Source organism: Barbus barbus, assembly GCF_936440315.1.
Source record: "Barbus barbus genome assembly, chromosome: 17".
Classification (NCBI taxonomy): Eukaryota; Metazoa; Chordata; class Actinopteri; order Cypriniformes; family Cyprinidae; genus Barbus; species Barbus barbus.
Genome location: NC_136745.1, coordinates 8,891,165 through 8,903,494, shown reverse-complemented (window position 1 = coordinate 8,903,494; position 12,330 = coordinate 8,891,165). Strand labels below are relative to the sequence as shown.

General features: G+C 40.1%; 2 protein-coding genes across 5 annotated transcripts in view; both read right to left on the bottom strand.

The window, feature by feature from the left end:
- Positions 1–12,330, bottom strand: part of LOC306883678 (protocadherin gamma-A11-like) — a gene marked incomplete at its 5' end in the record, with an annotated part of 142,632 nt that overhangs the window by 47,596 nt on the left and 82,706 nt on the right. The window lies entirely within an intron of this gene.
- On the bottom strand, positions 238–12,321 carry LOC306883185 (uncharacterized protein; the record flags this gene model as incomplete). Its single annotated transcript, XM_079438307.1, has 5 exons — positions 238–258; positions 1,074–3,532; positions 4,662–4,671; positions 4,872–6,250; positions 9,933–12,321. The coding sequence occupies 5 exons, from the start codon at positions 12,319–12,321 to the stop codon at positions 238–240; spliced, it is 6,258 nt and encodes a 2,085-aa protein (XP_079294433.1).

The following is a 12,330-nucleotide window of genomic DNA, read 5'->3' as shown; positions in this document are numbered from 1 at the left end:
CAGGCAGAAAATAAATAAATCAATCCAAATAGCTAGAGGAAATGATATATAAATCCAAAGTGCCAAAAAAGTCTGTAATTCCAGAAGTATATTGAATAGAGTATCTCCGTGATTTGTCTTCTCTCTCCTCATCAGACTGTGCTCTCAGCTTCTGTCTCTCTCTAATAATATGGAGATGATGGGGGTGGAACTGCAGCATATCTGCTCTCTAAACTGACATATTAACCAACAGCGGCACTACGAGTCCAGTCTGATGAACTACAAAAATGTAAAATTGATGAATTTAAACTTAGTGGAAGACGTGTCTGTGAAAAACAGTTTACTAAAAGTCCAGAAGTGTAAGACCAACAAATACCTATCACATTACAAATATCTACAAAATAAAATTATTCAAAACTTTTGTGTAAATAAAGTCTTACAAGGCAAAATAGATAAATAAACAAATGATTTTGTGTTTGCTCAAATTTTGATCAGGCCTTATCAATATGAACATTAATCAGCGATACAGAGAAAAATACCTATACAATGCAATTATCCACATAACAAATAGGCCTATCAGATCAAGAATTAATACTGTATTGTTTAACTTTTTAACCTGAGGACAGAACAATAAGATGTTGAAAATTTCAAAGAGATGGTATGCTGTAAAGAAATGCATCACACGCAAATAGCGCGCGTGAAAATTTCAGGACCAAGGTCGGGGACTTGAAACGCTAAACAGTGTTTCTTACTTCATGACAAAGACATGTGAAAAAGTAAAGACAATGAAAAAGGTTATAATCACAAATAAAGAATTGAACATACAATTTGGGATAATGAGGTTAAAGTGGGCAAAGATTTAAACCGCTACGCACTTACTATTATTGACCATACAGAAAACGGATGAAAATAGAACAGCAAAGGATTCATGGCATCTTCTGCTTTAAAACAATTATCATATGCCTATATATAGAATTGCATTTGAGACTATTTCTAATCTGCGACGGTGTCAACAACTCAAGCATAAAATTATCAAATTGTGAGAAACAATGTTTAAACCCAGATATAAATTAGCTGCGGAAAATATTTCTCACCTGATCATCACAATCACCACAGTTCAATCTCTCCCTTTGCGCATGCGTGAGTGTCTGTGTTCCGCTGGTGTCCAGACTAATGATGCTTTCACTGCAAGGTCTGCCGTATTTCAGATCACTCTTTCTGGAGTCAGTGGTTCTGCAAACCTCATAATTGTACACGTGCTGTAAAGTTCCTGTGCCTCCTACGTCTGCGTAAAGAGGCGGATAATACGGAATAACCGGAAGATTCGCTCCAGATTTGTAAAACATCCGCTCGCGTCTCCATCTGTAGCATTTGACTGACAGTATAGCGATGATAGACACGATAAAGAGAAACGAAACTACAGCCAAGGCCAAGACCAGATAGAAAGTCAGGTTGTCGTTGTAGTCCTTGTCGTGCGTAAAGTCAGTGAACTCCGAGAGCACTTCAGGGAAGTTGTCCGCCACCGCCACGTTAACATTGACTGTAGCTGATCGAGAGGGCTGCCCGTTGTCCTCCACTACAACAGTGAGTCTTTGTTTCACAGCATCTTTATCTGTCACTTGGCGAACAGTTCTTATTTCTCCATTCTGTAAACCCACTTCAAACAGCGCCCTGTCTGTGGCTTTCTGCAGTTTATATGAGAGCCAGGCATTCTGTCCAGAGTCCACATCAACAGCCACCACTTTAGTCACCAGATAACCTACATCTGCAGAACGAGGCACTATTTCAGCCACCACAGAAGCGCCTGACTGGACCGGATACAGAACCTGAGGCGCGTTGTCATTCTGGTCCTGAATCCTTATTTTCACGCTCACGTTGCTGCTGAGAGGAGGGGAGCCTCCATCCTGCGCTTTTACGCGGAACTGGAAATCTTTGATCTGCTCGTAATCGAAAGATCGCACTGCGTGTATGACTCCACTATCAGCACTAACGGACACTAATGAAGAGACGGGCACTCCGTTAACCGACGAGTCCTCCAGTATGTAAGACACACGGGCATTCTGGTTAAAATCTGCGTCTCTAGCTCTGACTGTGAATATGGAAAGACCCGGTGTGTTGTTTTCTTGAACGGAGGCCTCATATGAGCTCTTGTCAAAGACAGGCGAGTTATCATTGACATCTGATATCTGTAAGGAGAAAGTGACGCTGCTGGAGAGAGAGGGCACCCCCTCATCTGCGCACGTCACACTGATGTTATACTCAGACTCGCGCTCTCGGTCTAAATCACCATCTGTGACTAAACTGAAGAAATTGGCATTTGCTGACTTCAGATTAAAAGGAATATTATCATTAATGGAGCACTGAACCTTTCCATTCTCACCAGAATCTGAGTCTTGGACATTCAGCATAGTCACAACGGTGCCTGGTTTTGAATCTTCGGAAAGAGTGTTTGATTTTGACATTATATTAATTACTGGTTTGTTGTCATTCATATCAGTTACATCAACAATCACTTTGCATGTGTCAGAGTGACGTCCGGGGTCTCTTGCCTGAACGTCAATTTGATAATGTTTAACTCTTTCATAGTCTATATCGCCAGATAACCTTAACACTCCCTCATTTCTATCTATTTCAAAGAGGTTAGTGGTGCCACCAGAAGATTTCGAAATATGATACTCTATTTTACCATTCTGTCCTTGGTCAGCATCTGATGCTTGAACTGTAGTCAAAATTGTACCCTTTGGAGAGTTTTCCGCAACGCTGGTCTTATAAACAGAAAGAAAGCAAACTGGCGCGTTATCATTTGCGTCCTCGATTGTAATTATAATCGGAATTGTTCCAGACATCTGTGGGTCTCCCCCGTCCACAGCAGTAAATAAAAGTGAAATGTGCTCTTGTTTTTCTCGATCTAAAGGTTTTTGTAGAAGCATTTCAACATTTTTGCTACCATCCGGCATATCTTGAATTTTTAAAATAAAATGATCAGTGGGATGTAAAGAATAACTCTGTACGCTGTTGAAGCCAACGTCATCATCCACTGCTGTCTCTAAAACAAATTTAGCTCCTGTCAGAGATGATTCACTCATATCAAATTTAATCTCTTTTACTGCAAAAACGGGAGAGTTGTCATTTACGTCTACAATCTCAACATTTATGCTATAAAACTCCATAGGGTTTTCCAAGGTAATCTGAAAATGTAGCGCGCAAGGCGTTGTCTGTCCGCACAGCGCCTCTCGGTCTATTCTCTCTTTGATAAGGAGGACTCCTCTTTCTTTATTCAGCTCGATGTATTCAGTGCTGTCTCCTGTATAAATACGCGCTTTACCCGATTTCAGTCTCTTTAAATCTAAACCCAAATCCTGCGCTATGTTCCCGACTAAAGAGCCTTTCGCCATTTCCTCAGGAATAGAGTAACTGACCTGCCCGAGAGCCGAACTGAGAGAGAGAAACCAAATAAACAGCAGTACTTGCCGCGCCATTGTTCTGTCCGACATTTTGCAGAGGACCACGGAATCAAGATTACGGTAGAAAGCAAATGAAACAATACAAAAAGCTGAAGAAAATGATGTATAAATCCAAAGTGAAAAAAACTAAGAAGGTCTGTAATTCCAGAGGTATACTGAATAGAGTATCTCCGTGATTTGTCTTCTCTCTTTTTCTCAGACTGTGCTCTCAGCTTCTGTCTCTCTCTAATAATATGGAGATGATGGGGGTTGAGCTGCGGCAGATCTGCTCTCTAAACTGACATATTAACCAACAGCGGCACTAAGAGTCCAGTCTGATGAACTACAGAAACAAACCAATAGAATCAGGGTTTTTTTCTCCTCCCACAGTATGAGAAGTGTTTTAGAATTATTTTTCATTATAAAATAAAGAATGCATGATTTCACGTAAACACAAACTGTAAAGCAAAAAGTCTAAAAGCAATACAATCTATCAATCAATAAAATAAATAAATAAAATAAAATAAAATTAGACACAGCATAATCAAAACTTACACGCTTGATATATAAACAATATATGAAGCAATGCTATTCTACTAAATGCTAAATAGGAAGGGACACCGGAACGACTTAAAAGTTCTAGAAGATATGCTCCAACGAATGGATGTAAAATAGAAAAGAAAAAACAGTAGCCAACAGACAGATGAATGCAGGACTACATTTCAGCACCACGGCCAGTTACGATGACTGAAGCTGCACTTTAACTGCTGTCTTCACAACCACAGATTAAAGATCCCTGAACATCAATTGTAAAATATCTTTAGAGCGAATAACACCACTTATATTTAAAAGAGGCGCCTTTGATGATCGGAAATGGTCTTAAAGAGGCACTAACGTGATTCAACATTTTAACCTATTGCTAAATAATATCAAGTTTTATAATACTTTAATGTACATATAGTATATGACACACGAAAATAATAATATAATACCAATGATAGAAAATTTAAAAAGGCAAAAATCTATCTGAATACTGTATAAATTAAATATTGCAAAATGACTTAAAATGGTGATTGAACAATTCTTTTAGATTAGTAATTTAGATTTGTATTCATATCTCAATAGCACGAAAACCAACGTAAAACGAAAACTTCTTTAGGTCCAGTGACATTAACACAAGAAAATTAAACGCATGTTAATACCTCAGTACATTCACTCTTCTATCTGAAACTAGGACACCGATGTCACCCTGAAAAAAACAACCTAATTGTAACGGAGGCAACTTGCTTGTAATTGCATGTAAAACTGAAAATGTTTTCCAGAATACAGAACGTGACTAATTTCGAAAACGTTGGTAAGCAATCTTATCGGATGCATTTCCAGTCAATAAAACAAACAAATAAATAAACAAATAAATACATACATAAATAAATAAATTAAAATTCTCACCTGCTCATCAAAATCTTCCTTGACCAGTTTCTCTCTCTGAGCATGCGTGAGTGTCTGTGTTCCGCTGCTGTCCAGACTAATGATGCTCTCACTGCAAGGTCTTCCGTATTTCAGATCACTCTTTCTGGAGTCAGTGGTTCTACAAACCTCATAATTGTACACGTGCTGTAAAGTTCCTGTGCCTCCTACGTCTGCGTAAAGAGGCGGATAATACGGAATAACAGGAAGATTCGCTCCAGATTTGTAAAACATCTGCTCTCGTCTCCATCTGTAGCATTTGACTGACAGTATGGCGATGATAGACACGATAAAGAGAAACGAAACTACAGCTAAGGCCAAGACCAGATAGAAAGTCAAGTTGTCGTTGTACTCCTTGTCGTGCGTAAAGTCAGTGAACTCCGAGAGCACCTCAGGGAAGCTGTCCGCCACCGCCACGTTAACATTGACTGTAGCTGATCGAGAGGGCTGCCCGTTGTCCTCCACTACAACAGTGAGTCTTTGTTTCACAGCATCTTTATCTGTCACTTGGCGAACAGTTCTTATTTCTCCATTCTGTAAGCCCACTTCAAACAGCGCCCTGTCTGTGGCTTTCTGGAGTTTATATGAGAGCCAGGCATTCTGTCCAGAGTCCACATCAACAGCCACCACTTTAGTCACCAGGTAACCCACATCTGCAGAACGAGGCACTATTTCAGCCACCACAGAAGCGCCTGACTGGACCGGATACAGAACCTGAGGCGCGTTGTCATTCTGGTCCTGAATCCTTATTTTCACGCTCACGTTGCTGCTGAGAGGAGGGGAGCCTCCGTCCTGCGCTTTTACGCGGAACTGGAAATCTTTGATCTGCTCGTAATCGAAAGATCGCACTGCGTGTATGACTCCACTATCAGCACTAACGGACACTAACGAGGAGACGGGCACTCCGTTAACCGACGAGTCCTCCAGTATGTAAGACACACGGGCATTCTGGTTAAAATCTGCGTCTCTGGCTCTGACTGTGAATATGGAAAGACCCGGTGTGTTATTTTCTTGAACAGAGGCCTCATATGAATTCTTGTCAAAGACAGGCGCGTTATCATTCACATCTGATATCTGTAAGGAGAGAGTGACGCTGCTGGAGAGAGAGGGCACGCCCTCATCAGCGCACGTCACACTGATGTTATACTCAGACTCGCGCTCTCTGTCTAAATCACCATCTGTGACTAAACTAAAGAAATTGGCATTTGTCGACTTCAAGGTGAAAGGGATGTTCTCATTTATTGAACAATGAACTTTCCCGTTTTCTCCCGAATCAAGATCCTGAACATTTATCATTGTAACCACCGTCTCAGACGCGGAATTTTCAGCTATCACGTTTGTTTTGGACATAATATTGATCACTGGCTTATTATCATTGATATCAATAACATCAACTATGATTTTACATGAATCTGTCAGACCACCATGATCACTCGCTTGAACATTTATTTCGTAACTGCGAGCTTTTTCAAAGTCTATTATTCCGACCAATGTAACTTGGCCATTATCTGTATTTATGTCAAATAACTGTTGATCATCATCTTGCATGTTTGCAATAGAATACTCTATTTTACCATTTATCCCCTCGTCGGGGTCATTTGCGCTCACTGTTGACACTACAGTGTCTTTTGGCGCATTCTCTGTTACAGTCGTTTTATAAATTGATTGCAGGAAAACAGGAGCATTGTCGTTTACGTCTAAAACCGTAATGTGAATCTCTATACTGCCAGACAACTGAGGATCTCCACCATCAATGGCTGTGAGCACTAATATCATATCATGCTGTATTTCACGATCTAAAGGTTTTTGTAGAACCATTTCAACATTTTTCCCATCTCCTGGTTGATTTTTAAATTTAAGATTAAAATTATCAGTAGGTTTTAGCGTATAGCTTTGTAGGCCGTTGATTCCCACATCGAGATCTATTGCAGGCTCTAACATAAATTTAGACCCCAAAACAGCTGATTCACTGATTCTAAAAACAATCATACTCTTTTTAAAACTGGGAGTGTTGTCATTCATGTCTGTTATTTCAACTGTGATGCTAAAAAATTCCATCGGGTTTTCAAGAATAATCTGAAAATGCAGCGCGCAAGGCGTTGTCTGTCCGCACAGCGCCTCTCGGTCTATTCTCTCTTTGATAAGGAGGACTCCTCTTTCTTTATTCAGCTCGATGTATTCCGCGCTGTCTCCTGTATAAACACGCGCTTTACCCGATTTCAGTCTCTTTAAATCTAAACCCAAATCCTGCGCTATGTTCCCGACTAAAGAGCCTTTCGCCATTTCCTCAGGAATAGAGTAACTGACCTGCCCGAGAGCCGAACTGAGAGAGAGAAACCAAATAAACAGCAGTACTTGCCGCGCCATTGTTCTGTCCGACATTTTGCAGAAGACCAAGGAAATAAGATTGAAGCAGAAAACAAATAAATAAATCCAAGAACCTGGAGGAAATTATGTATAAATCCAAAGTGACAAAAACTAAGAACGTCTGTAATTCCAGAAGTATACTGAATAGAGTATCTTCGTGATTTGTGTTCTCTCTTCTTCTCAGACTGTGCTCTCAGCTTCTGTCTCTCTCTAATAATATGGAGATGATGGGGGTTGAACTGCAGCAGATCTGCTCTCTAAACTTACATATTAACCAACAGCGGCACTATGAGTCCAGTCTGATGAACTACAGAACACTTAAAAAGAATAAACCTTTATCTCTGTGCCAGACACGTCTAAGAAAAGCAATTTCCTAAACAAAGTACTTAAGTATAAAACTAGCAAATGTCCACTATCATACAAACATCTAATAGATAAAATGATTGTATGACTTTGAGTAAATAAGATTTAAGGGGGAAAAAAATGAAATAAATGTATTGTTCCCTCAGTGTTTTGATAAGACCCTATCCGCGTGCCCATCGTTTAGAGCAGTGTTACTCATTGCGCCGCTCGCGAGCCTCATGTGGCTCGCCAAGCTTTACTTTGTGGCTCGCATGGCAGTAAATTATATGATGATATGATCATGCAGTCAATACAGATATTTCACAAAAGCATTAAAAACAAGCAGGGCTATAACATAACCCATTAAAATACTCACACCATGTCTAAACCGGACGCGAGTTGCGCGATCCGACAAAAGACAATAGAACCCATCAGAGTATGTGAGCGGAGTGGAGTGAGAGCGGAGCGGTGTAATTTTGAATGGAGAGAGGAACGGATTTTTTAAAAGTCGGAGCGTCGTTTTCACTCGTTCCAAGAGCTCCACACCACCGCTCCAGCACGAGTATAATTCATGCCAACTACCTGTAATATAACTGCATATTTAGCAAGAATTCACGTTAAACATATTTAGCTAGCTTGATAGAGATGGATAACTCAAATAAAAAAGAATGTGAAGGCTATGATGACGTGAGCGGGAAGTTATAGTTCTTTTCATCAGAAAAAAAATTGGCACTACAAAAAGCAGCAGGTATACCTTTTAATGCTGATTTTAGCTTGTCATGTGGTAGGAAGCTGGAGCGGAGTGATTATTAAATGCTCGGAGCACGGAGAGGAAATTGTTGGCGCTCCACTTAGCTCACATACTCTGGAACCCATTGATGTTGTCTACACTGATGCCTCGTTCTATTTATGACGAACTGTACTGGCACTACATTCAAATGATTTGCAATGGTTGCTTTTTCGCGTCAAGTGTTGACAGACTTTTAGCGCAGCGGGGCGCGGCACGACAACTATCTGGTCTGGTGTAAACACGGCCAGACAGTGCTCTATTACAAATAATTTATATTTTAAAAAATATCTAAAACAGTGGCATTACAAGATGGAAATATAAACTAGAGATATTTATACTTGCTCTGTCCTATGTCCATGACACTGACTCACTGCGCATTTGCCAGTTTTTTGCCAGCTCTTAACGCGAATGTGCACTTGGATGGTTAGATAATAGATACATGATGAGCTAGTATAGAAAAAATAAATAAATAAGGTCTTCCCAGCATTAAGGTAATCCTACTTTTTTATTTTTTTAATCATCTTGTCCTAGTTACAAATTTGACTGGTAAATGTTAAAGAATGATAGCACCTTTTGTATTGTGTTGCATTGCATATCAGGGATGACAGATTGATAAAAAGACATGCTATTTATGATTGGATGTACCTGTTGATACTTTGCCGTAAAAGTGACTCTCCGATTGACTTTGCCCTATCAGTGCGACTCCCATGAAAAAAATAGTGAGGACCTCTGGTTTAGAGAGAGAGGGAGAAATATCCAAAATACTACTGAACGCATACATACTATCTGAAAACCAATGAGACGTTGTGTCGCTTAACTGTAGGACAGACAGAAAAAATGCAGTAAAAAAATCCCCCCCCCCCCCCCCCCCCCAAAAAAATAGACTGCTGTAAAAAGATGCATTAGAATACATGAGGAAAATGTCAGCCTCGTTGCATTTCAGGACCATGGTCAGGGAAGCTGAAGATTCTCACTTAATGAAAAAGACAAGTATAACAGTTGTGTAGAAAAAAAAAAAAAGTTAAAATCAAATAAGAAAATGCAACCGCACGTTAAATCGCTAGCTTATATATCAGTGAGTGTGCCATTGCATGGGACTTAAAATTAAACTAAACAAATAAGAAAACAAACCTAATATATAAAACTACTTCTACTTAACGCATAAGCGTTTTCTTTTTTTCCCTTGGGTGTACAAAAGGAGATACGAATAAAAAGAGAGAATAATAATTTGAGTAATAGAAATACACAAAATATACAACTGAGTGAAAAAAAAAAAAAAAAAAAACAGTGAGCGAACTATAAAAGATCAAAATACATTGTCAACTACTAAAGTATATTTAATATATTTATACATACATACATATATATATACAAAAATATATTTAATTGTCAATTACTTAATTACAGAAACTATTTATTTTCAGAAAACTAATCAGCCAGCCATACTGTCAACAGCTAAAGCAAAAATTATTATGAGAAACAACGCTATATATCGAACATATATCAAAATAAATTAACTGTAAAAATATTTCTCACCTTATCACAATCATCAAAGTTTAATGTCTTCCTTTGCGCATGCGTGAGTGTCTGTGTTCCGCTGGTGTCCAGACTAATGATGCTTTCACTGCAAGATCTTCCGTATTTCAGATCACTCTTTCTGGAGTCAGTGGTTCTACAAACCTCATAATTGTACACGTGCTGTAAAGTTCCTGTGCCTCCTACGTCTGCGTAAAGAGGCGGATAATACGGAATAACAGGAAGATTCGCTCCAGATTTGTAAAACATCTGCTCTCGTCTCCATCTGTAGCATTTGACTGACAGTATGGCGATGATAGACACGATAAAGAGAAACGAAACTACAGCTAAGGCCAAGACCAGATAGAAAGTCAAGTTGTCGTTGTACTCCTTGTCGTGCGTAAAGTCAGTGAACTCCGAGAGCACCTCAGGGAAGCTGTCCGCCACCGCCACGTTAACATTGACTGTAGCTGATCGAGAGGGCTGCCCGTTGTCCTCCACTACAACAGTGAGTTTTTGTTTCACAGCATCTTTATCTGTCACTTGGCGCACAGTTCTTATTTCTCCATTCTGTAAGCCCACTTCAAACAGCGCCCTGTCTGTGGCTTTCTGCAGTTTATACGAGAGCCAGGCATTCTGTCCAGAGTCCACATCAACAGCCACCACTTTAGTCACCAGATAACCCACATCTGCAGAACGAGGCATTATTTCAGCCACCACAGAAGCGCCTGACTGGACCGGATACAGAACCTGAGGCGCGTTGTCATTCTGGTCCTGAATCCTTATTTTCACGCTCACGTTGCTGCTGAGAGGAGGGGAGCCTCCGTCCTGCGCTTTTACGCAGAACTGGAAATCTTTGATCTGCTCATAATCGAAAGATCGCACTGAGTGTATGACTCCACTATCAGCACTAACGGACACTAACGAGGAGACGGGCACTCCGTTAACCGACGAGTCCTCCAGTATGTAAGACACACGGGCATTCTGGTTAAAATCTGCGTCTCTAGCTCTGACTGTGAATATGGAAAGACCCGGTGTGTTGTTTTCTTGAACGGAGGCCTCATATGAGCTCTTGTCAAAGACAGGCGCGTTATCATTCACATCTGATATCTGTAAGAAGAGATTGACGCTGTTGGAGAGAGAGGGCACGCCCTCATCAGCGCACGTCACACTGATGTTATACTCAGACTCGCGCTCTCGGTCTAAATCACCATCCGTGACTAAACGGAAGAAATTGGCATTTGTAGACTTTAAAGTGAAAGGGTTGTTCTCATTTATTGAACAATGAACTTTCCCGTTTTCTCCCGAATCAAGATCTTGAACATTTATCATTGTAACCACCGTCTCAGACGCGGAATTTTCAGCTATCACGTTTGTTTTGGACATAATATTAATAACTGGCTTATTATCATTGATATCAATTACATCAACTATGATTTTACACGAATCGGAAAAGCCTCCATGATCACTCGCTTGAACACGAATCTCAAAGTGCCGAGCTTGTTCATAATCAATTAGACCGATCAATCTTACTTTGCCATCAGTCTCGTTAATTTCAAATATGTCTCGAATTTTATCTAGTGTGTTTGTTATTGAATAGATTATTTCACCGTTTACTCCTTGATCTGGATCTGAGGCAGTAACTGTCGTCACAACAGTTCCTTTTGGTGAATTCTCAGTTACAGCTGTTTTATAAACGGATTGTGTGAAAACTGGAGCGTTATCGTTCGCGTCTAAAACAATAATATTTATCTGAATATTACCAGACATTTGAGGATCTCCCCCGTCAATGGCTGTTAATGTTAAAGACATGTGCTCCTGCTTCTCACGATCTAGAGGCTTTTGTAAAATCATTTCGACATTTTGTCCTCCCACTGACTGGCTCTTGAATTTCAAGGCAAAATTATCTGTCGGTTTTAATGTGTAGGTCTGCAAACCATTAATTTCAACGTCAAGATCTCTAGCAGGTTCTATTGTAAATTTGGTACCAATGGATGCAGTTTCGCTAATTCTGAATATAATTTCACTTTTTTCAAAAAAGGGTGTGTTGTCATTTATATCAAGCACCTCAACATTAACACTGTAAAACTCCATTGGGTTTTCAAGAATAATCTGTAAATGTAGCGCGCAAGGCGTTGTCTGTCCGCACAGCGCCTCTCGGTCTATTCTCTCTTTGATAAGGAGGACTCCTCTTTCTTTATTCAGCTCGATGTATTCCGCACTGTCTCCTGTATAAACACGCGCTTTACCCGATTTCAGTCTCTTTAAATCTAAACCCAAATCCTGCGCTATGTTCCCGACTAAAGAGCCTTTTGCCATTTCCTCAGGAATGGAGTAACTGACCTGCCCGAGAGCCGAACTGAGAGAGAGAAACCAAATAAACAGCAGTACTTGCCGCGCCATTGTTCTGTCCGACATTTTGCAGAA